The sequence below is a fragment of the Ruditapes philippinarum genome, unplaced genomic scaffold (assembly GCF_026571515.1).
Source record: "Ruditapes philippinarum isolate M1 unplaced genomic scaffold, ASM2657151v2 ctg892_1_1_1_1, whole genome shotgun sequence".
In the NCBI taxonomy this organism is placed as follows: domain Eukaryota; kingdom Metazoa; phylum Mollusca; class Bivalvia; order Venerida; family Veneridae; genus Ruditapes; species Ruditapes philippinarum.
The window spans coordinates 76538-103344 of NW_026856277.1; the positions used below are offsets into that span (position 1 = coordinate 76538).

General features: G+C 32.7%; 1 protein-coding gene across 3 annotated transcripts in view; it reads right to left on the minus strand.

Annotated features, from left to right (window-relative positions):
• LOC132746061 (rabphilin-3A-like) overlaps nt 1–16554 on the minus strand; it is a 64166-nt gene extending 47612 nt beyond the window's left edge. For all 3 annotated transcript variants that reach the window (XM_060735122.1, XM_060735120.1, XM_060735121.1), the window contains exons 1-5: nt 16137–16554; nt 13713–13859; nt 6194–6337; nt 5503–5632; nt 5095–5181 (exon numbers count right to left, since the gene is read on the minus strand). In XM_060735122.1, the coding sequence (XP_060591105.1) occupies nt 5095–5181; nt 5503–5632; nt 6194–6337; nt 13713–13789 (438 nt within the window). In that variant the 5' untranslated portion in view covers nt 13790–13859; nt 16137–16554. The remainder of the gene's footprint in view (nt 1–5094; nt 5182–5502; nt 5633–6193; nt 6338–13712; nt 13860–16136) is intronic.
• Between the last annotated feature and the right edge of the window lie 10253 nt (nt 16555–26807).

Consider the following 26807-nt stretch of genomic DNA (forward strand, 5'->3'; position numbering starts at 1 on the left):
AGTTACCTTTCTCTTTGCGTACAGATGGGGGTAATGATGTGAAATAGCATTAAAAGTTTCAAAGCAATATCTCAAAGGGTTAAGGCAATAAGTGGATTTTACCCATATTCAATGTATTTTCTAAGTCAAAAAGGGGCATAATTCTGTCAAAAACCTTGACAGAGTTATGTCCTCTTGTCTGTTGATGAAGGTCGTGATGGTAAACAAGTATGGTCAGTTTCAAAGCAATACCTCCAATGGTTTTTGAAATAAAGTGAGGTGGTACAAAAAACTTAACCAAGCTCAATACACTTTCTAAGTCAAAAAAGGGCCATAATTCTGTCAAAAACCTTGACAGAGTTATGTACTCTTGTCTGTAGATGGAGGTTATGATGGTGAACAAGTATGGTAAGTTTCAAAGCCATACTTGTAATACTTCTGAAATAAAGTGGGGTGGTACGAAAAACTTAACCAAGGTGTGACGCCAACGCTAACGCCGACGCCGGGGCGAGTAGGATAGCTCCCCTTTTCATAGAAAAGTCGAGCCCTAACAACTTCAAATATATCTTGGAAATTAACAGTTATTAATTATTAACACCATGTAATCAATTCCTTAACATATCTGATACAATCTTCAAATTAAGCAAATGTGATAAAACCTCTTTAATAAGAGCAGTGCTTGAGGACAGAACTCTAGAATAATCTATATTTATAGAAGAAATTCATTTTAATATTAGATTATCTAACCTTTACTGACTACAAGAATAGGTTACTTTAACCTTAACAGTGCTGAAAGAGTATTGAAGCACCAGCCTATCTGATTTGTAGGAGTGGCATAGCCCATGAGTATAAATCAGTCTATATCCAAGTGTTTTGATGTTCTTTCTCTTTTGTAACACAGGCAAACATAAAAACACATTCCCTGTTGTCACAATATTAAACGCCAGAAAAACAAGAGCTGTCCGTAAGACAGCGCGCTCGACTTTTTTATTGCTTGCCAATAAAAAAAGTTTTTGCAGTAAAAGGCAATACAAGAATCTCTGTATTTTTAAAGTGAACTAGTTGTTTGATACCCTTGAATATTACAGCAATGTTTATATGACATAATTTATGGTAAAGTGAACAAGTGGATAGGAATGAATTTTTTTAGATTTTTTAAGTTTTTTAGTGCTTGCCTATAATACAAAACATTGACAGTTAAGGGCCATAATTCAAATAAAATCTTTGACAGAATTACCTTCTCCTGGACATGTTTGGGAATCATGATTGTAAACAAGTATTCCAACTTTCAAATTAATATCTCAAACAGTTCAGTCAAAAAGTTGGACTGGTACTAAAAACTTAACCAAGATTCTAAGTCGATAAAAGGCCTTAATTTTTAAAACAAATCCTTGACAGAGTTACCTTTCTCTTGCGTACAGATGGGGGTAATGATGTGAAATAGCATTAAAAGTTTCAAAGCAATATCTCAAAGGGTTAAGGCAATAAGTGGATTTTACCCATATTCAATGTATTTTCTAAGTCAAAAAGGGGCATAATTCTGTCAAAAACCTTGACAGAGTTATGTCTCTTGTCTGTTTGATGAAGGTCGTGATGGTAAACAAGTATGGTCAGTTTCAAAGCAATACTCCAATGGTTTTGAAATAAAGTGAGGTGGTACAAAAACTTAACCAAGCTCAATACACTTTCTAAGTCAAAAAGGGCCATAATTCTGTCAAAAACCTTGACAGAGTTATGTACTCTTGTCTGTAGATGGAGGTTATGATGGTGAACAAGTATGGTAAGTTTCAAAGCCATACTTGTAATACTTCTGAAATAAAGTGGGGTGGTACGAAAAACTTAACCAAGGTGTGACGCCAACGCTAACGCCGACGCCGACGCCGGGGCGAGTAGGATAGCTCCCCTTTCCATAGAAAAGTCGAGCTAAAAAAATGAACCAATCATCTGAATATGATTTCTCTATCATTGTCCTTTTCCCCTGTAGTCACAATAAGTAAACCCCAGAAAAATGTAGCCAATCAAGGAGCATGCTCTATGTTTATCCCGGACAAACAGTGCGGTAACTAGAGAGCGGATAACTAATACATGCACTCCAATAACACACTGTGCTTTTAATGTTATATAATAACTCTGACACATTTTCAATAGAAAGGTCACCAAACTATGAAACTATGATACAAGTATAATAAGCTTGCCTTGTTTTGAATTTTGGAAAGTTCATTGCTGTGAAAATTTAATTTTAAATCAGGGTGGTCAGCAACTTAAAGCCAGGTCAGGCTGCACAAATGTGTATGATGACCCGGCTCTAAACTGACTGGCATAAATGACAATATAATCATGTAATTTGATATTGAAATGGAGCTACATGGGCTAGCTATAATAACATTTGCAGAAATTCAGGATGTAAAAAGTCAAAAATTCTGGTGCCATTTCCCTTTCTTATAAAAAAAGATTTAGTGCAAAATGGTCTATGAACTTTAATATCCTACCATTTTACTGGCATAATAACAGCTCACATCTTGAGGTATGGCAAACCAAATAATTGTTATCTCTCCTCTAAAATTACACCACATCAATCAGCTATAATTTATACAGAGTTATATTAGCATTATCCTCTAATAATTACCTTTCTCAAAAGCAATAATAAATGTCTACTTTAGGCATATGTGGGGGAAAAAATGGTAAGCTGGGTTTAAAGGAACCTTTACAAGGGGCAAAAGGATTTAGTGCTAATAGGGGCAAAAGGATTTAGTGCAACTAGGGGCAAAAGGAGGTAAAAAGGATTTAGTGCTACTAGGGGCAAAAGGATTTAGTGCTACTAGGGGCAAAAGGATTTAGTGCAACTAGGGGCAAAAGGAGGTAAAAAGGATTTAGTGCTACTAGGGGCAAAAGGATTTAGTGCTACTAGGGGCAAAAGGATTTAGTGCAACTAGGGGCAAAAGGAGGTAAAAAGGATTTAGTGCTACTAGGGGCAAAAGGATTTAGTGCTACTAGGGGCAAAAGGATTTAGTGCAACTAGGGGCAAAAGGAGGTAAAAAGGATTTAGTGCTACTAGGGGCAAAAGGATTTAGTGCTACTAGGGGCAAAAGGGTTTAGTGCAACTAGGGGCAAAAGGAGGTAAAAAGGATTTAGTGCTACTAGGGGCAAAAGGATTTAGTGCTACTAGGGGCAAAAGGATTTAGTGCTACTAGGGGCAAAAGGATTTAGTGCTACTAGGGGCAAAAGGATTTAGTGCAACTAGGGGCAAAAGGAGGTAAAAAGGATTTAGTGCTACTAGGGGCAAAAGGATTTAGTGCTACTAGGGGCAAAAGGATTTAGTGCAACTAGGGGCAAAAGGAGGTAAAAAGGATTTAGTGCTACTAGGGGCAAAAGGATTTAGTGCTACTAGGGGCAAAAGGATTATGTGCTACTAGGGCAAAAGGAGGTAAAAAGGATTTAGTGCAACTAGGGGCAAAAGGAGGCAAAAGGATTTAGTGCAACTAGGGCAAAAGGAGGTAAAAAGGATTTAGTGCTACTAGGGGCAAAAGGAGGTACTAGGGGCAAAAGGATTTAGTGCTACTAGGGGCAAAAGGAGGCAAAAGGAATTTATGTTAACAGAGGGAAATGGAATTTATGCAAAGAGTTAAAGATAATTAATGCTACCAGGGGCAAATTTTAAGGTCATTAATGTTAATGGAGCTAAATGAAACTATTAATGCAACCACCAAAGGCAAAACAAGGGTCCTCATTTCACCAAAAGGTATAATAGGATACAAGAGCTTAAATCAATTTATGCAACCTGTCAAAAAAACGCTACCAGAAAAATCTATTTCTATGCTCCCAGAGATAAAAGAAAGTTTTGCTATCCTTAGCAGAGGAAATTTATGCTCACAGGGACAAAACCTACACAATGCTACTGAAAGAACAGGAATTTAAATAAGGCTATGATATAAGCAAAAGTGATTTCAATGTCAAATGAACAATAGAAGGAAAATTTTTGCAACCAAGGGCAATTAGTTTCTAATGCCAGTGGCAAAAAGTATCTTTAATGAAATATTGTCCTCCCACAAATCATCTTGTAAGGAACTACACTTAGGTTTTTTGACATGAAGGGACTGGTAATATATTTTCAAGAAAATCTGAATGATTCTCCCAAAGTTTTTTGGTATAGGAGTGTACCAAAACAATTCATTATTCAATGAATGCATTTTTTTAAGTTCTGTAAGATATCATATACAAACTGTATGACAGAAATAAAGCAAAATCTTCCATATGTCTACATTTAACAATTGGCAGTGAATCAATCTTTAAATTGTTCCTATTGAACAAAACCCTCACAATTTTGCTGAAACAATAGCATGCAAATAATAGTGTTTTGCATGTAAATCAAATATATACCAGACATATATTTGAAATGATACAGTGATACAAATAGAGAAGATATATATCAAATACCATAGCAACATATTGATTTAATATATCACCATGGCAATCTCATGAAATGTATTTCTCAAAATTGCTCCACTACATTTAAATGTTTCATCATTATTAAAATTAATTTTGTTACAAAGAATTCCTGATGAAATGTGCATAAAAATATTTCAATAATAATGAAAGCCATGTGCAACTTTTTAAGTTGAGCTTGTTAATTTTCTAACATGTGATTATTCAATACCGAGTTAATGTTATAAAAACAAGAGCATTAAATGATATGAGTACATTTCGTAGTTTTCAAATCATTCTTCCTTTACACACAATTCTAATTATCAGATTAGTGGATACAATAAGAATTTTACCACATTATATTTGTTAATAAAAGAGCACATGCCAATGTTTGTGTTATTCATATGAAAGGACAGAGAGGGGAAACAAAAGTTCAAAGTTTAAAAGGGGCATAACTTCAAAAATGCTATAACATTAATGCCCCTTGTCATGTTTATACAGTGTTTCAAGTTTCGTATTTTTGAAGTGTTGGGAGTTTTGGAGTTTTAAGTGTTGGAGAAATGGGCTACATTATTGCACAACAGCAGATACTTTTCAGCGAAACAGACAAGCTTCATACAAATCATTCATAACTCAATGGAAGATTATCAGACTATCAGGTAAAAATCAAGATTCCAGCTGGAAGTAACCTACCTCCCTATTTTCACTGCAAATTTTACACAACCAGAGTGGCTGACGATTACAGTTCTGTGTATCTACACCACATTTGGTACATACAGCCTGAAATATAGGTCATCAAAAAAGTCTTAAATCAGCAACAAAAATAAAGTGAACAGAACAAAATGAAATAGATCAATATAAAATCATTTGCATTACACGTTTGTTTTTTGTTGTTCAATCACAATGAGCCTGATTGCATTGTCATTTCAAAATCAAACTTTTGATCTCATATATTGTTACATTTAGTTATATGAAACAAAAAATGTTCAAACCAAAAGAAATCTAACCTCATTATAACCAGAACCACAGAAAATGAAAGCCCTTCTTCAAAACTTAAAGAATTATCTCCCCTATGACATAATTTCAAGAGAGTTATCTCACCTTATGACAATCATCACAGTAAGTTGGTGAGGCCCCTAGAAGCCCAAATTCATCCCCACAAAGAACACATTGTGTTGATCCATTTCCCATTGCATTCTTCTTCATGTTATCCAATTTTTCTACCAGTCTCCTGAAAACCAAAATACATTATTGTAATTAAATTATGTAGTTTTTATTTATTTAATTTTCATAAGTTATGTATTAAGTTTCATTGACACTGTACTGTTATATTATTATTGCTACATGGTCACATATGTATGATAAATTATGTCATCACATGGCAAAACATGCGTTTCTAGATTTCAACAGTGCAATTTACAAGCATGCATGATTTTTTGCTACTTCACACTAAGACTTTATTTAGACAAGGCTTACAACTGAGGTCTGAAGTTTGTTAGTTTCTTATTTGATTTTATTAAACACAGACAATGTCTTACAATGACTTTCCAAAATTACTAGTGGAGAAAAACCTCAGTACTGCCCCTTTGTGCATAATTTAATTTTCTGCATAAAAAATTGTTTAAAACTTAAAACCAAAACATTTGTTTTGAACATTTCATACAAACAATAAAAAAATCCTGTAAACACATAGAAATCAAAGCAGAACTATTGTAACTTTCAGACCAAATTTAGTCTTTTCATTGCCAATTTCCCCGGTTGTGAAAAATACAAGCTCCATGTTAGTATTTACCCTATTCGTTCTTGTTCAACCATTTCTAGATAGTCAGCTTTCTGGATAACATTCATAATTTGTTCTTGTTCCTCGGCACTAAGGTGTTGTGATTTCTGGAACGAACTGAACTTGTTTGTGTGAACTGACCACCCTGTTCCCAACCTGAAATAGTTAAAAAAAAAGTTTGAGACTAAGGGAATTAATGCTGGCCTTCAATCAAATAGCCATGTCCAACTTATACGGGCTCAACAGGATGAGGATGATTTTGTTCACATCTTTTTCTGGCCACTTGGATAATACAGTTAAGCTGAGAAGATTGTTATGTCTTTAGACCCTCAATTCACAGAATGGTATATAATTTAAAGATCAATTATTCTTCCTCAATGCATCACTGTTTCTTTAAGTCTCACCGATTCAGTCCCTCATTTTTTGTTACAGTAAATATTTCATTACTTTAATAGTACATCTTTTCAGATAGCTTAACATTTACTAAAAGAAGGCAAGTCACACCATTAAAATGTCATATACTTTTACAGAATCATACATTTTCTGAGAAAATGTAATTTTTCCCTGTGTGTTTAGAATTTCAATTTATTATATTAAGAGTCTCCAGATTTTAATAAAGAAGAATTTCTGAGATGGATTGATACCAAATGCAGCCAATAAAAAAAAGAAAAATAATATCATCAAAGGAGAGAAAAACTAGCCAGGGAAAATATATTTAGACTCAGAATTTTACCTTGAACTTACCAACATTAGTAGGATTTATATACCTTATATCTAACATATCATTTAATAAATGAAAGCCCTGTGAGAAATTAGAAAACTTGATGGAAGGAAAATCCAGCTAAATATCATAAAACAGGTTAATTTTTCAAGGCTTAAAAAAACAACTAAAAAATAGTATTTTGCACATAATACAAACAAAAATTGCTATAACCTTTCATATAACAAGAGCTGCCCACAAGACAGTAAGAAAAGGGGCATAACTCTGTAAAAAGGTAACTCAGAGTTATGGGCCCTGTGTTCATCATGTTAGATAATCACATTGACAGATCATACTATGACCTTTTATTTGAATAACAATAGATTTAACCACAAACACTGTTGTGTATTCTTTTGTTAAGAAATATTTTGGGGTGGAATTCATATTGTAATAAAATTAATATGATGATTTAAACTGAATAGATTTGGATCATATAGGGATCTATGCATTCCCCTCAGTAGGTTTTGAGGTAACCCACATGCACGCAAAACTAAACTACAATGTGACGCAATGCCAACACTCTGAGTGACGTCCTAGTACAATTAAGCTCTCACTATTTCTCAAATAGTCCAGCTAATAAAAAAAATTAGCGCTATGAGAAAAGTAAACTATATGGAAGGACAAACAAGCCACAATAATTATGTTCAGCTTAATATTTCAAACTTTCTATCCATAGTTCATTCACAAACAAATATGTTTCATATGAAAAACTCACTTATTCTACACAAACCACCCCAAAGCAACCAAACCAACTCAACAAAAGTAAAAATTAAATTTCTCACCAATTCTCACATTATAGTAAAATATGCACTCAATATTATTTCTCATCTTGCAATCAAATTTTACAATGGCAAATATATTTTTGCTTTTCCTTAATTAACCCTTATAAGGGATGTCACCTAACTTGATTATGTTTTTTTCTCTCCAGTAACCCCCCCCCCCCCTCAACAATATAAAGCAAACATTACATCAACCTGCTTGCGTTTTACATGGCAATTTAGCAGCCAACTAAAGATTATTCTATTTCCAATTATGTCTTACATTACAAATGTCTTGCGTGCAAAATACAAGTATATGCAGGCAATTATTTCTATAATGATACCTGTAGTCTGATACAAAGATTACTTGTCTTTGGGGATTTTAATTTTACTTTGTTTACCACTTTTTATACCTATCTAATTATCTATTGCCGTTCTTGTAAAAATAATCTTTAGCAAGCTGTAGGCAACAAATTATACCTACAATATGACAAGTGCAGACAAAGATCAGTCAGCACATACATACAGACCGTTTGGACATACAAACTACCCAATATGTGCCCTCTAGTAAACATGGTCTGACTATTCAATCAGTAAAGAAGAGCAAGCTCATATATATATAAAATAATTTTGTTTAAGCACTCAAAACTTCACAAATGCTGTAGATTTTATGTGATGAAACCCAAAATTTAACTGCCTAAATTCAAAACAAACTGTCTCTGAAAAATGTTAATGAGAAACCCTGGATACAGTCATCTCTTACAATATTAAGAAATTTTCAGGACACTAGCTGTGTTACAGAGAGAAGCAGACATATTAATGGATAGTATTACTTCAAACCTTCAGCTATATAGACAGTTATTTTAGTGTCTCATACAAAACAGGACATCTTTATATATTATGTAGAATAAATTGAAGTATATAAGTCACCAAAGGTTATAACAAAATCTAACCAACATACACATACAGAAAAACATTTTACTACCTGATTTATGAATTCAAACATACTACCTAATTTGTGGGCACTCATTTCTCAATTCAAACAATTTTTTTACTGCACCTAATTTGTGAGCACTAATTTGACAATTTAAACATAACTGTTTAACAATTATTTATTTATTCTACAAGGCAAAAGTATAATTTGTCAACGTCCTTACATAACTTTTCTAATTGGAAATATAAATTTGTTCAAATAAGACGTTAAACAATGATGTATGGTGTTATTAAGCAATTTCTGGGAAACATACTCTCTCAAATGTCAGATTTTAATGGACTTGACTAGTAACTTAGTAATTATAAGAGTAAATAATGGCATCTCTAAAGGAAGACAAATCATAAAATAACAGTCTGAAATCATGCTTGTGAAAGATTACACAAAATGCAGATCTGAGGACAGTAAAATAAGTCTTCTTTTTTTTTTTTTTTTTTGGGGGGGGGTGGGGTATGGAAAAATTGGTTAGAGTATGGATTAAAAATTTTATCTAAAAAGATAATTATGGCTATTATAACTGCACATTAAAGTAGCAGAAATACATTTTTAGTAACAATTCAAGTCTGACTTCAAATTGAGTAAAAGAAACAACTTTGTTTTAAGTCCTTAATTTTTTTTTAACTTAATTTAAACCAATTTTTTATTTTTCTAGATAAAGGTAAACAAAAACTGAAAAGTATTTTCATTTTCAAAAGTACAAAATAACAAATTGGTACTTTTCAAAAAGATAATAAACCCCTGGTTTTATTTATGGCAAAATGTGATCGTATCTAAAAAGTACAATGTATGCAAAAAATTCAAATTGACGAATATTTCTTAAAATTTGCCAAAATTTCAGAAAATTTAACCAAAATGTAAGCCATTAAAACAATTTTAATGCGAGCATACAAGATTTATCTTCATCTTTTGATAAAATTAGTTCTTGCAGGGGCTCAATTTCTCCATATTACTTCTAACAATAATGCTATATTTTGTATAGAAAAGCAATTTTCAGAAGACAGGGAACATCAGATTGCAGTCTGCAGAAGCAAATATTGTAATAATACAATTATAACAGATATATTCCTCCAAGAAAATACAATGTTTTATACGGCGTTTAATAAAGATGAAAACATATTTTCTTATAAGCTGATGTGTGGGATATAATGTCTCTAAAAACATGTCAAGAAATAACTGCTAGCAGCATTATATCACACCACTTCTACCATGTATATATATATCCAGTAGTAACGCAGGGGTGTGCAAGTAACATATTATGAATTGTGCAAAAGTGTGGCAGAATTGTGCAATTCTTTAATTTAGGTTGTAATGAGCACCACGGTAAATAAAAACAATAATAAATTTTATAGTAACTCAATTGAAAGAAATGCACGAATGCATACCATTGCTTAAACATCATTAAAAATATTTCCAGAAAAGTGTTTGTTTTACAAGAATAGTGACCTGAGGCTAGCATATTGCAGAAGACTTAGACGTATAATGTATTTCATGGATATTTATTAATGTATTATACTCAATTATTGTTTTTGATATTTGGTCACTAATACCTGAGAGATTTTCCAAACTTCTTGTGTCAATTATTACATTGCATGTTCGTTAAAGTGCAAGGCCAAAGCAGCCATAAGCCCTTATTCATTTCTTTTAATCTGATCAACTATGAAATATTTTGGTTTGTTTTAACCCTGTAAAAAATTGTTTCTGCCATAGCTTTGCACAGATTCGGCGTAATTGTTGCACAATTTCTGTGGTATTTTCATATTCCTGAATATTTTAGTTGATCCACCTTACTGCATGGCTTTTCTGGATAACTAACAAGTAATTACCAGTTTCACAGCAAGTGACCAACTTCTTATCCAACATGATTTGAGCCGCGTCACGACAAAACCAACATAGTGCGTTTGCAATCAGCATGGATCCAGACCAGCCTGCGCATCCGCGCAGTCTGATCAGGATCCATGCTGTTCGCCATCAGTTTCTCTACTTGTAATAGGGTTGGTAATTGAACAGCATGGATCCTGATCAGACTGCGCGGATGCGCAGGCTGGTCTGGATCCATGCTGGTTGCAAACCCATTATAATGGTTTTGTTGTGAAGTGGCTCATTTCTGGATCAGTTGTGAGTCTGACACATGACCATAAGACGCAATGTCAGAGATAAATTGTCAAAGAGAAGTTACGCCTAGCCCGAGGATCAACCATTGACCTCTTGATTATAAATTAAATGCTCTCCATATTAAGTAATGGTAAGCTGACCGACACTGTGTCTTAAATCACAAAGACCAACTATTACAATATTTGGCCTAATAATCATAATACACCAACCAATTTACATAATGTTACCTCCAGGGAGAGAAAAATGAATATATAACCATATTTGGAGAAATTTATTTATACTTTAATTGTCTTCATAAAAGCAAAACTGAGCAAAGGATTATTTCTTATAAAGAAATGTTTTTGTACATTTATTTTTCTTAATAAAACAGGGTATGAAGAACGATGCTATTTGTGAGGATGGCACCACATAGTATTATTATCATGTCAGATACTAATGTAACAATTCCAATTTTCTAGCTACCAGGTTTAATATATTAAAGAGTATTACAATTACACTATTTTATTACCCTGTTTATTTGAATATAAAACAGCAAATTAGCCACAAAAACATCACATTTCAGTGAAAACATTTATAACTAAGCAGAAAGCAGCTTGCCAGTTCCAACCTGAACAATTATCACAGTTGTCCAGTAAACATTGAAGTGTTTAACAACATAGAAACTGATCATTTTTCCCCTCAATAATTTCTTTAATACAGACAATGAGAGTTATTAATCTACCAAATAGCTGTATTGTCTAATATAATATGTTAAAACAGACATCAATTTGGCGGGAGCTGCAGTCGATTTATGGCAAGATCAATAGCGAAAGAGTGGAGCCGTTTTAGACGTAATAGATTGAGATGCAAAAGATATAATAACGTGAAAAGGATGAACTTTTTTTGTTCAAGAGGAGATTTAATGACATTCAAAATCAATTACAAAAGCTGGGAAAAGCAGTTGCACTGTCACACTTCGTTTCCAAGGGAAGATTAAATCATTAATTCTGTTTTCTTTGGCTGTAATTTTCTGCAAGTGAAAACACTAAATTTGCATCTTTAATTTAAGAGCACCGATGGGTGCTTCCTCATATCATCTTGCAATGGTAATTAAAAATTTCATCCTCCTTATGACAGAAAATAGAAACAATTATTTGAGACTCAGTGGCCTTGACCCTATATCACCCTGATTCCAGATCCCAAGGTAGAGGTTCACAGAAGTTACACCCTCAAAAAGTAACAAGTATCTCATACCATACCACAATGACTTTGACATCATACTTTGGAAATACCACAAGCAGAAATAGTAAAGAAAGCGCTGGCGTTAAATGTTTAAAATCACGCAAGTTCTTGATTTCTTTATCAAATATGATCATATAAAGCAGAGGCTACTAAAAAGGTGTATCATAAGTTCATGGCAATGATGTTCTTGATAGATTGACAATTTTGGCCTGAAAAAGGGAAAACTATTTTCCCCTATATTTTTTTTCTTACTGTACAAACACAAATAAATACAAAAAGATAAAAAAAAGATTAAGAACTGATCTGAATCGAGCTTTTTATTTACTACTTCTGCTTGCCGTATTGCCAAAAATGATATTTAAGTCATGTAGCATGGACATGGAAAATTACATGTACATCAATCAAGAACCTTAATAAAGATACTATGAGAACTGTGATTATTGTGGTGGCTGACAGACTGGAAAAAACAACAACTGGAAATATCTTCACCGAAAATATTTCTAGCACTGCATATTAAATTTAAGGCTGGTTGCTTCTGAATGATAAATGAAGCAACAGTACAATAACAAGACAGTGTATGACATTTATTGTTAAAGGAATGATATATTATCTCTCAAAATCAATTACAGGAAACAAACAAAAACTGTAACATTGTTATCTTTACTATTCCAAAGGAAACATTTATTAACAGCATTTCTGACAAACACAGTTTTAGGATGAACAAATACTGAACCACATTTATTTAATTTCAGTTTGGAAATTTCTTAAAACAGATAAAATGGAAACCTTAAAGAAGCATCAAAAAGAATAATATAAGAAAGGAAAACAGAAAGAGGGGTATGGTTTTAGGAATGCTTTAAACATATAAAAAGAATTGATGCATCTAACAGAAACACAGCATACTGCTTTACATACAAAACAGAAGACATTATGATTCTATGTGCCTAACAAAGAATGCCTATATGAATCATAGGTAATGTGGGCAAAAACGATAATCTTCATAATTAAAAAAAAAAATGTTCTTAGTTTATACTACTTTATTTTAGCTTGATTGTATTGGAAGCTATAAGCTTATTAAAACACTCTCTTATCCATTCCTGTAACTAGCCAGTACTAAGCAATGAGTGCAAAAATTTCTTGTTCACCTTGACAATGGCTTGCCCTTGACAGGGTTTGAACCCACAAGGTCAGCAAGCCTTGAATTACTAGTCTGACATGGAAAATTTAAGCAATGGGACTTGTCTTGATTTGAAATGAATTTAAAACCGTTTTGAAAGCAAACTTTAAACATCACAAAATTAAAAAGTTTCAAGTCTAGCAGATAACATTTACTTAGTATGGCCATTACTATGTAATGCAACCTTTCCTGGGCTACTGGAAAACTTGCCCAACATTTTGATAAGAAAAATCTGACAAAGTTAAAATTTCTGATACTGAATTTAGTTATAAAGCTGTCATTAACAGAATCATAATATTTCATAAATCATGCCTGATCAACCACCTATCAAACAAATAGGGTGTCTGTTTGAAATTTGCCTCAAATGTCAAATGATCTGAATCAGATGGTCTTGCTAACTTTTTGTGAAGCCATTCAATACAAGAGATAGCAAGCCTTGTAGTTGATCATAGATTGTAGAAACCTTGGTTAGGCACTAAAACCGGCGGCATAATTATGTAAAAGTTACTTACTTAGCTCTGAGAGCCAGTTGTCTATCATTTGGACAGACCCAACGATCCATGCCACTATCTGTTGATATTTCCCCCATATGGTGCCCACACTCTCATAAAGTGTTCTTTACTTGTGAAGCAGTTGTTCAATATTTTGTGTATCACTTTCTGAAATGATAAAACAGTTCATAACCTACAGAAAGAGAAAAAAATACTGTTTCACTGAATCAGTAAGTTATAACATTTCAATAAAATTCTGTAATAAATTGTGTAACTTTATTGAAATAAGGGTTAAATTTAAACAGCAATCAGATGTTATGTTCACACAATACTCCCCATAATGATTGTCAAGTTCACGCAGGTAAAGATTATTTAGAAATTTGATAAGGACTATTTCATTAACAAAACATGCATGTTTTCAATTATTGAACACTAGACAGAAAGCAAGGGTCACAACTGCAGCATTCACAAGTTATTAAGCAAAAATTGAAATACTATAATGGATAAATATAGAGTTGAAATGTCATAAATTATAATGAAATATAATTCTATAATTATGTGTTTAAGTGAAATAATCATTAAATAATTAAATGATCAAAAAGTTTTGTTTGAAAAAATAGTGGACAATTCAATATGACAAATATGCACTGTAGATGACAGTCATCATAAAAACCTTAATGCTTAAAAGACATGGTTATTTAAAATCTATACATTGTACCAGGTCAACTAAAAATACATTAGATTTAAGCAAGTAATGATACTTTTCATTACACATTTTCACATTGTTAAATGATTCATAAAATATCAGAAAAAAAATTTAACACATAAATATTACAGAAATAATTAACCCTCATTCTTATATTTTAAACTGAGAGAAATAATTGATATATAAACACCTGAATTGGCTTCAAACCATGACTCCAATAAATAAACAAAAGTCATAAATAGAAAATAAATACTGAATTCTTAGGTAAATATATAGTTTTAATTAACAATGTGATCAAATTTATATGTTTATTCAAAAATGTCATGAAAATTTAATGATGATTAAAACTTGGTTTTGCAAGAACATTAGAAACATTAAGAAAGTTTATATAACTGAACTAAATAACCCATTGAATGATCTGTACAAAGGGGGCACCTAAATCCTACCATGCTGTAATATACTATAAAATCCCCAACTGCATTTAATGTAATGAAAAACCTGTCTTGCATAAGAGTGACTTTGCTGAATGTATAATTGCAAACACTGAGACATAGCAAACATATTTTGATGTTTAAAAATGTAAATTTTTGTAGTCAAAGGTAACTTTTTCAACCTCAATGCACATCATTTTACTCAGGTTTATATCATTACCATAATTATATTCACTTACCTTAGTTAAAAATCAGTCCTGAATATAAAGAGCAGACTGATATTTCATTTTTGTATGAACAACTGTTTTTCTTATCATAATTTTCATTATTATTATGAATTCACTTTTATCCTGTTATAGTGGCAACAGATTCGAACCATGCGACTATACAAACATTTTGTTGTTTTGTTGAATTTTTTATTAAGATGATAATTATGGCAACTCTCCAGTTTGGAAGAAGACTGAGTCAGATGCCCCTTTTGTGCCTAATTTTATAAAAGAGCAAGCATCTGAGTAGAATCACAGATCATACGAACTGAGCTAGCTCACATGAAAAGAATCCAAAGTCCCCGATATTTAGATTCAAACCCAGAGGGGTGAGGGGCCAGTGAACTTGAACCACTAAATGATGAAGGCAGCTCAGTTGGCACAAGGTATTGAATGGGAAGGGTTTATTGATTATTTATAAGGCAGAGATGAAATTACAATTGCAGATAACTAAAATGTTCATTTTTTATTTTAAAAAAAACACTACTTCTTTTCAATCATTTACTCCATAAATCATAGTGAGGCTTTCAAATAAAGGATATTTTTAATACATTAAGTTCATATCTAAATATTTTATATGCATGTACTAGCATGTAATTATAAATTGATATGGTATGTTCTCCATGATAGACTGGATTTTGATTTCTTTAAAACCTATATATTAGACAGCACATGTCTTCATATTATAAGAAGAAACGCTTAGTAAACAAATATAATGTTAATCAGCAAGACAGAGTACAATCTAAATAACTTTTCACCAGTTGGTTGAAAATTTCAGAAAAAATCACAAAAACAACCTACACAAAAGTTCTATTTATAAAATCATCTTTTACATTACAGACTGTTATGTTTAATTATTACTTTCATTCTAAGAAGAGAATTTCCTTTTTCGAAACGAAAATTATCTTTATAAGAAGTTTCAAACCCATTATTATGCAGAATTAGCTATAGATAACAAATTATACTATATTAATCTCAAAAACCATAAATTTACTAAAAACAATGACCACAATGATAAAGATCAATTTTAGTATACACTAACCTTTCAAAGAGATGATTTCTTGTTGTGATCCTACGTGCTGTTTTTAACCATTTCTCTCTCATCACACACTCCTAGCTTATAATTAACATCATCCTAAATATCGGTACTTCTTGTGAAATAAAACACTGTCGTATAACAGACAGCATTCAGGTCTCTTACACTGCTATCACAGACACCAGTAGATGCTGCTAAATATAACACTGCAACTGGAGGAAGTTAACGTTTCCCAATGTTACTATCACAGCAACTCTAGGAAGTTTTACGTTTCCCCCGATGTTACTATTTTAACATCAGCTAGGAGACATCTAAACAGACAATCCCTTTAAATTTTAGTTGTCCATCAGCTTGTTTATTACTTTACAGGAATCATCAGAGATGTGGTGTGGATGTGGAAGTTGTGAGGATGAAATCTTTACATGACACAGTCTGAAAATATTACAATAGTTGAACATCTTCGGAGAATCTTTTAATATCATATACTGATATCACATATCTATCTTACAGACTTATAACATACATGCTATGTACATAATGACTGTTCAATTCATATTTTATAACATAAAATTTTAACAATTAAAAAATAATTAGCAAATATTGGAAACATCAATAATTTATTTATCCGTTTTTACCTCAAAATTGCCAATATCACAATTTCTAACTACTATTTCTCACTTCCCACATTATACAGTTGATTTCTCACTTGTTTTCTTATACAAAAAAATGTAAGCAACACTTTCATTATCTCATTCATTGAAACTCATATAATATTCTGATATCAAGTTTACTTTCTAATATATTTTTGTAGACCTTATAACATGTAATAGAAAGTATCAGAAACAAGGACACTAGCCAGTTTCAGATTTCATATAGCTGTTTGTAAATCCTCTATGATACACCAGACAAAATCCATTATTCTCCATATTTGTTTTATTTTTTTTTTCATACTATTTATTGATTCATCTAATGGACCATACTGTATCATAGCCTTACTAGAAAGTAAATATCAATTATCTATCAGCTGTTTTTCCAGACTACATTGAGGACATTGTACATGTTTTGCCAGACTCCATTCTGATGAGCTGTCCTAACAGACTCCACATTGAAGAGTTGTCTTTACAGACTCCACATTGGAGAGGTGTCTTAACAGACTCCACATTGGAGAGGTGTCTTAACAGACTCCACATTGGAGATTTGTCTTTACAGACTCCACATTGGAGAGGTGTCTTAACAGACTCCACATTGGAATGTTGTCATAACAGTTGACTCTACAATGAAGAGTTATGTTCGAATAGACTTTGTATTGAAGTAGACTCCTCATGAAAAAGCTCCACATTGAAGACCTATCCTATAAGGCACTACACCACAGTTGTTCTTACAAACACCACATTGAAAGTTGTTCTCTCACATTCTACACTGGGGAATTGTCCAAATCTCCAAATGTAGAGCTTTCCTTACAGACCTCACATTGAAGAGTTGTATTTATAGTCTCCTCATTAAAGAATTGTCCTAACAGACTCCACAATGAAAAGCTGCCCAAACAGTTCAAATGCAACAATTTGTCAACAAAACTCCAAAATGAAAAGCTGTTCAAACAGTTCACCATGAACAATTTTCCAAACAGACTACACAATGAAGAACTGTCTTTACTGACTTTACACAGAAAAGCTGTCCTTCCAGACTCCACAATGAAGAGCTGTCCTTCCAGACTCCACATGGAAAAGCTGTCCTTCCAGACTCCACAATGAAGATCTGTCTTAACAGACTCCACAATGAAAACCTGTCTATGCAGACTCTACATTGAAGATTTGGCCTTTACAGACTCCACATTGAAGAAATGCCTGAACAGTTTACATTGAACAATTATCCAAATTAATTAAGTCAAACCAAAAAGCTATGCTGACAAAATAACTGCAAAGAGCTATGATAACAAGTTTCATATTTAAGAGCTGTGCTGTCCTTTAAAGAGATCAACATTAAAGAGCTGCATGATTCAGCCGGACACTACACTGTAGAGATGTACTGTAGAGCTGTCATATGAGATTCCAAGTTGACTGAGTGACTTCCATTAAAGACTTCTGTTTACAGACTACACATTAAGAACTGTCCAATTAAACTCATTATTAAGCTGTCTAAAAAGATTTTGCCAAACTGAAGAACTGTTCTTACAAAGCCCACATTTAAGAGCTGTCCTAGTTTACAGACTTGGCATTGATGAGCTGATTTCGTAATGTTAACAGCTGTCCTTACAGACTTGCTAAAACTCTGACTCAACATTAATGACTGTGCTATTAGACTTGAAATAGCTGTACTTTAAACAGACTCAAAATGATACAGTAAGCTAATACAATGACTTCACATTAAAGAGCTGACTCCTAAGAAATGGTGCAAAGTTTATTTGTTTCAATTTTATGTCCCAAGACACAGTATAGGTCATATAATGCCGACATTCCAGCTTTACTGGTGGAGGAAGACCTCAGGTGCCTTTCTATGCATTATTTCAGGCATAAACTGGCACCTGAGTAGAACTACCGACATTCCGTAAGCTAGCTGGATAGCTTCCACACATGAAAGAATCCAAAGTCACTCTCTGTATTCGAACCCACAAAAGTGAGGCATTTAAAAGCCGTAAACTTATTAACAAACTCCAGATTAAACAGCTTTCTTTGCAAATTTCACATACAAGAGCTGTCCTAACCTTAAGAGAAACCACATTTAAGACCTTACAAACTTAAGATTTAAGAGATGTCTTCATAGACTCTACAATAAAGTACTGTAATTAACAGACTCTACACTAGATCATTATGATCTGTCCTAAGAGCATATTTTAGAGCTTACTTTTTCTGTTTCCAATGCTTTCGTGGCATTCATACTTAATAAAGAGTTGTTCTTATAAATCAACATTGAAGAGCTAATGTCAGTGCTACCAGAGTACATGCATGAGTCAGTTTTAACCTTTTTCACAGTAAAGACTTTCTGTAAACATTTCTATAAATGATAAGCAAAAATTATCACATTCTATAAGTTTTATATTATAACAAAGTTCAGCACAAAACAATGACACCATGTTACTTTTGGAAAGTGAACTTACAAAATAATATACAGAGTGAATAATGTGTACATATTATCAACTTTGCTAAAATTACACAAATAACATGTTTTTGTGAAATAATCTTAACACCTGAGACATGGCCATTGCTTTGTGAGTCATATTATAGATGATTATATATAAAATATATAATCTGAATAAGAGGGCCATGATGGCCTTAATAGTGCTCGCCTGATTATTAATTAGGCCCTTAATGGAACAATTAATAGTGTTAAACTATGGATAAAAAGCAGGTATAATATCTTAATCATAAACTAATACAGTATCATAATATTCATACCAGCATCTGAAATAGTGCCAAATTTTTTTTAATGTTAAAAAACTTTTTCAATATTTGGGCTCTGTCATCCAGTTTTTGATACCAGATGTTCCATTACCTTAAACCATCAAAAGAACCAGTTTCTGACCAATGTCCAAACAGTAGCCTCCAGATTGTTCATAACAAGGTTTTTCCATGACGAAATTCAATATAATTTCCAAACTTAGAATGTCAATACTATTTAAAAGCCGTTTCTTGAACTCCTTTTTTTATTAGGCTTGCTTGAACCCTGAATTTACTTTTCAGAGGTCAGTGAGAAAATAATAACAAAGCATGCAATTTATACATTCTTTTAGTATGTTGTATATTTTATGAGTAAAGCAAGCATGCTTAACACCATGATGACAGTTTAAAACATTTTTCAATCAATTAAAGCCCTACACAGACCTAGGCTTGATTTGGACACTATTATTTTGCTGTAGTCTCCATGCACTGTTAATGTCCAGTTTCGGTGCTTGCCAAACCCTTGGAACCACAGTTACTGCAAGGGATTGACTAGGGTTAGTTTGGGACATCACTATATTCTAACTATTGTAAGTTTTCTTGATGTCTAATATCAAACTAAAGTGACCTAAGTTGGCTCCAAAACCCTGCCCTTAAATGCTACCACAGTGTTTTTATAGCTAAGATCTATGCTGTTCACTGTCTAACTGAAGCTAATTGGCTATTTTGATATCCATGGGATGTTTAAAAGACAACTAGTCTACTGCTGTTGGATATTTTGATATCCATAAAATGTTTGAAAGGGCAAGTCCATTAAACAAATTCAGCAAGGAATGTGTTAAACATTACCATGCTGGACCTAATAGTGTTAAGGTACCAACTCAGTATTTACATAATTATAAGAGTCAGGCAAGTTGCACATCCGAAAGACTGACCAGGCTCCGTACTGTTGACTGACCATGCAGCTTCCAAAAAATTTATTATGGACAGCTTTAAAATATTGAAGTTGACCAAGTACATTTATGAAATTCAGCAGGGAATCATGGTTAAATCAAAGGGCTGCAAGCTCTGTGGTATTTTCTGATCTTTGCAATCTAAATCATACTGACTATCTGTATATATTTTCCTATATAGGTTTATTTTATATACTATAATTCATCTTACGCAGCGACTGCGTTAAGATTTTTTTCTATAACAGTTTGAGATTGATACATATGGAATTTTGCATGACTAGAGTTGCATCAAAAATCATTTTTTTATGACAGACCACACTTTATCCTTGCATATCGTGGCTACTTCCTTAAAAAAGACACTTCAAAAAAAAAGTTGCCTCGACTAGGAATTTGAACCTTAGGCCTCTCACACCCTAAACGAGCGCGATACGAGCGCGATACCCCTGCACCACGGTGAAGTAATACGTAATATGTAGCCTGAATAAAAAACAAATACATTGTAATTCTAAATTGAGAATTTCCATTTCGTGTTTGTAATCCTTATCAATCGAGGTATTTTGTTCACGATAAACCTGTTTAACACTGATATAACACTAAATAATTTTGCGAAAATCTTCTCGACAAAACAGTCCGACATGTATATATATTCCACTACTCGGCAGTCAGATTTATTTGTATACTACGCCCTGGAGTATTCAGTAATCGACATAGCTAAAAATAGCATTTTCATTGATTAAAATGATATTCATCCGCGAAATTTGTGATTGTAACCTCATATTTCTATTGACTAATCTGAACTTTCAATGCAATGTAATTCGTTAAATGCCTACATTAAAAATTATTCTGTCTTTTAAATTGCTGGTTTTTAAGCAGTTTTGAGTGAGAACTACTTTGCGTTGTTAGGTCTGTTAGGAAATTTTGTGTTAGACCGTGGATGTTAGCTATGTATTTACTGATCTTGCGATCAGAAAATACAAAAAGATGTATTATGTTCAAACATTCATGCTGATATCCCTGTCTATGACAATGTACAAAATTGATTTTTGTTTTAACATTGATATTATCAACACAATGTTTTTATTAATTCCTCTGAATGGTATGACATGAAAATAATCTAATACAATTTGCAGCACCAAAATACATTTAATAACAAACAATCTATATATTGTACAGTGTAACCTTTAATGAGTGTACCTCACAGTACAGCATTATGGCCTACTTATAATCACTGAATGACATGGTGAAATAATCATCTTCTTTGAAATATCATAATTATATATTGTGTTTTTTTATAATGCTAAAACAACTAGCACTCTTAGACAATCCTTATTGTACTTTCAATGATGCTTAAATTTAAGAACCTGAATGTTCATTTCTTCATGATTTTTCTTTCTAATTAAGTTCCAGAAAAACTCATAAACATTATGAAATTCTTGTCTACTTGACAGAACTGTCGTTTATTTTTGTCTTTTTCATAGATACGTTTAAAGAACATTAACTTTTTATCTTAAATCATTTTTGATAATTCATTTTATTTATTGCCTTTTTTAATTACTGATCACAATGTAAGTCAAGAGTCTGCAGAAAGCTGTAAAATTTGTTTTCTTACAACAATAAGTCACCTTCGTGCATTAATAGCCTAACTCCTTACACCATTCAATATGAGTTAATATGTGTCTGCAGTAGGGTGACAATATTATCATCAATATTTCTTTTCTATTTTAAGGGCCTGGTGTTAAACAGTTGTAACTCTTTCTTTAATGTCACAAGAATTACATCACTTTCCCAGCAAGTCATTGATCTAATCTATATAATTACATATATAGTATTAATGCTTTATATTTTCTTCTTACATAGTCAGTAATGTTTTCAGTTTCACAATGCCTCTCCTCACCCACACAATATCTTGTTTGGTAGCAGGTGTTCTTATTTCAATTTGTAATAAAACTTGGATGGTTTTTTTTCAATAATACGAAATGTGCTGTGCTATATCAGAAAATAATGGTTTATGAGATTGTTATATTACCTAATCAATACGATGTTCAGTCTGACGAGGTCTCAGAATCTTATCCAAAATGAAGCGAAAAATTGAATAAAAAAACCTGAAAATCAAATCACATTTCAATAAAGAAGTCAGTATAATACACAGTAGACTGAAATTATATTCTTTTATACAGCATGCCATCACAATAAATATGACATTTACTCTCAGAAATTTCTTCCAAATAATTTCATTACAACTTCTGTAATATGTTTCTAAAAAATGTTGAGAACACTTTCACAAAATGTTGAGAACACTTTCACAAAGAACTATTTTTTTGTAGAAATCTGAATGCCAGAATTAAGGTGACTTTAGAATTATCGCCAAAAATATGGTGCTTTCATAGATGAGGGCCAGGGGATTCTCACGATTTTTAAAACCCTGACTATTTAAGGTAAAGGAAAAAAGCCCCTGTAACAAGATTGAAGTTGGGACTGTTTATGATGGTCCTAAGTATAAGCAGGTATAGAAGGTATTCTTAAATCTTATATAACATTAAAAAATTTAAAGTGTAAACTGCAGCATTGCAATGGCCCCTTTTCAGTTAGTCCATACTTTTAAAATTTTTTTAAAAATGATCGATGATTTTGTGCAGACTGAAAGATTGACGAGGCTGGTATGGGATAAACCTGATATTATTTGAAAATGAGCACTTGTTGTTGGGTATTACATCACACCTGCACTGTACATTCAATGTCATGTGGTGACTTCCCAGCTGAGCTGGTGGAGGAACACCTCAGATGTTCCTCTGTGCAATATTTCAGGCAAATACACAGTCATCTCTATGAAAAACCACTAATGTTTCCCAACATATGAATAAATCCAAAGTCCCTAAATGTAGGATTCGAACAAAAAGCAGTAAGAGGCAAATGGTTTGAGGTCAACTACCTTTAACAACTCAGCCACAGATTAGCCTCCTAACTGATATCATAGCAATATTTAATATAATATACTTTATAATTTCTAGCAGAATCAAAATTTAATTCCAGACACTTTTTTCAGTTTAACTCTTGATTAACATGAATGTGGGTACCTTAAGTTACATAAGACATGAAATGTATATTAACTGAACTATCTTCTAACATTTTTAAGACAAGATTGCATGCGGGAAATCTATTCTATCAAGGTGTATGGCTGACACTAGCAATCCTTCTGTTATATATGGATATTAACAAAGGAAGAAAGCAAATAATAAAATTGATACTGCTAACACGCTATGATTGATTTTCTTCACAAAACAGAAATGCTGTTGTTGACTCAGCTACAAACAATTATACCAATGTCATCTATTATACAAACATTAGTAACAATAATGCCTATATTGGTGAAAAGTTTGATCAGTCCATGTAGGATGATCAATGCTTAAAATGAAAAACATTGATTTTTTTTTAAATGTTGTTTTTTTAACCTACAACTGAAAAACATAATGTTGAAGATCTATGCAGTATGGAGACAGATAAGACTGGGTAAAAATTAATAAACTGACAAGCGCAAAAGTTTTTAAACATTCATGTTTCAATGGTTTTGGGTACCAAAACGTTAATTAATGTACAGAAGGTCATCCTAAAAAATCCTATACAAAAGTTGTAAATTTCCTGTATTGCCATGAAAAAAAAATTAGAAGGAGGATTAAAATTTTCAAATTTTAAATTAAAACCCAGGGAATATACAGCATAAACCACAAAACACCAGACTAAAAACAGCAATAAAACTAGTGTAATTACATTACACATTTAATTTAGATCATGCTACAGCAGTGACAGTACATATAAGTAATCAGTACAGAACCAGACCAACCTATAATCATACAGATCATTATAACAGTTGGCTGCTCTAAAGAAATGTTAATTCTATTGGGCCTCTGAGGTCAACCTGTTTACAATGTACTGCTGAATTTCTAAAATTGACAAAATTTTTGGAACTGCCAATTCGGGAGCTGTCTATTATAGAGTCTGGGCAGCCTGGCTCATGGTTAACCACTTTAAGGTAAGAGTTAGAATTTAACTTCCATTTTGTTTAGTTCCGCCCATCGTTTTCTCATGCACAAGCATTTTTTTACTTGGGGACCTATAATACGCCACTTTTCATGGAATGGCACGAAAGTGTCACATTGAAGGTTCCACGATCACTGCTGTATGAACACATCTGCGGATGTTTCTAAATTCAAAATTTTACCATTGCATGTTTAAATGTAGAATACTGCTTAAGCCATGTAAGCCGGTGCTAGGGGGTGTGGACAGTAAGCTTGCACTTTCCAGTACTGTCAATGTCGGGAAGACGTACGCTATGTGTAGACGGGAACAACAACGACGTCTTGACGGTGGGAACCAAGATGACGTCAACGTATAATTATATCAACGTCACTACCGCTTTACTTGTATATATTGACAGGGCTCTCAGTAGGGTCAGAATTTCACGAGTCAAAGACTCTTTGGCCAAAATTTTCATGAGTCAAATAATTTTTTTCTAGTGTCATTTGACTACATGAATCATTTTTATGTTACAAAAATTACTGTATTGGAGGTCATTTTGTGTAGATTCTCAAGTCTAAATTGATAATATTTAACATGGAAAAAATGCCTAGTTATAATGTATATATACCCCATATGTATATATAGCATCTTTACTGTGAAAGAATAAATTAAGCAGCAGCTTTTCTGATTAAAAGTTTAAAATATAAAAATTATCTTTACTGGTATGCTATATATCATATTAATTTTAAATACCAAAATGCACTAGGAATATTTAATGGAAATAACAAATGTACAGGCACTCCAAGTAAATCAAAGACGTATCATAAACCTTTAAAAGCAATCAATAATTGACACCTCAAGTATTTAATTCTTATCAGTTGTGTAGAGCTATTTTTAGCGCTGTCAAATTACATCCAATGATGTCGCGCTTCAGTGCACAGGCTATAAACAATGCTGTGTATTACACACGGTGACATTTTTTTGAGTGTGATTTGAACACATGTAGGATTTGATAGGTAATTAGGAGTAGATTTAAGGTAATTATTATTGCATAGCTGAAAATCCCACATGGCAAATTGACTCTTGTGCAGATTTTATCACGTGTCAAATTTGTGCATTTCCTGATTTTCACGAGTCAAAACCCGGATCCCCGTGTCAATCGAGAGCCCTGTATTGAGATAATAAAAAAGATAGAAACAAGACACAAGGCGAAGCTTATATATCTATACCTCACATTTTGGTGCCATGACGAACTAGTGAGAAATTACAGACAAACATGGATCTTAATAAGCTGAAAAAGAAGAGAGACGCTCAGAAAGCTGTTATTTCCAGACATTTACAGAAGTTAGAAGATTCTACTGATGATTGCGTTCAGTTCCAGACGATATTCCATAATTTACAGTGTAAAGTTGCAGCACTTTAAGAGCTTAATGAGAACATTATATCTCAAACTGACGAGGATGATTTCGAAATTGAGATCATCGAACCAGAAGATTACATGTTAGATTTAAAGATTCGAATCCGAAACTTGGAAGCAGAACAGAGACAACCCTCCAGTAAAAAGATAGAAACAAGACACAACACAAAGCTTATATATCTATACCTCACAGTCCATTAACAGGCTCAATCAAACTGAGACTGCAACATTTTCAATTTTTGCCATTTTGGACTTTCTTTAAAGATTCTATTCCTCTCTTCTTTAATACAGTAACAACAACAAATTCCTCAAATATAATTCTTTGAATCTGGTTTTCCTGTAACTATCTGGTAATTAATTTTTACCCTAGATGTTTTATGTATAGCCCACCAGTTTTCTACTGTAAAGATTACAGGCTAAAAAATTATCAGATGGAAATTCTAGTGTTTCCAAGAAAACAAATTATGCAAAGCTTGGATTTCTTCTTTGTGAGAAATTTGTTAATTGGATGAAACATACTCAATTAATTCTGAACCAGCTCAAAAAGCTTCCAGCTAAATGGATCATCATGAAACATTTATGCTGCCTGACAATGTCAGCTGACAACAAGGGTTAAATACTAACAAATTGAAGCTGTCATTTCAGCGTGTTGAAAACTGCTCAAGTATAGATCTTCTAAGATTTAAGCAAAAGAGAGGCAGTGCCGATATAAACATGTTGTGTAGAAATATAATAATGCATTCTGTTAACCATTATTAAAAGCAGCAGGATTTCTGTTGTATTTTCACTTCTCTACTATCATCAATGTTGTTTTATAAGTACATTGTCATACTGAATATTGTGAAGTCACGCACATAGTACATTCAATTAACAAGTTGAACCATTGTTTATACAGTGTACTGTAAGTTGACGATGATAT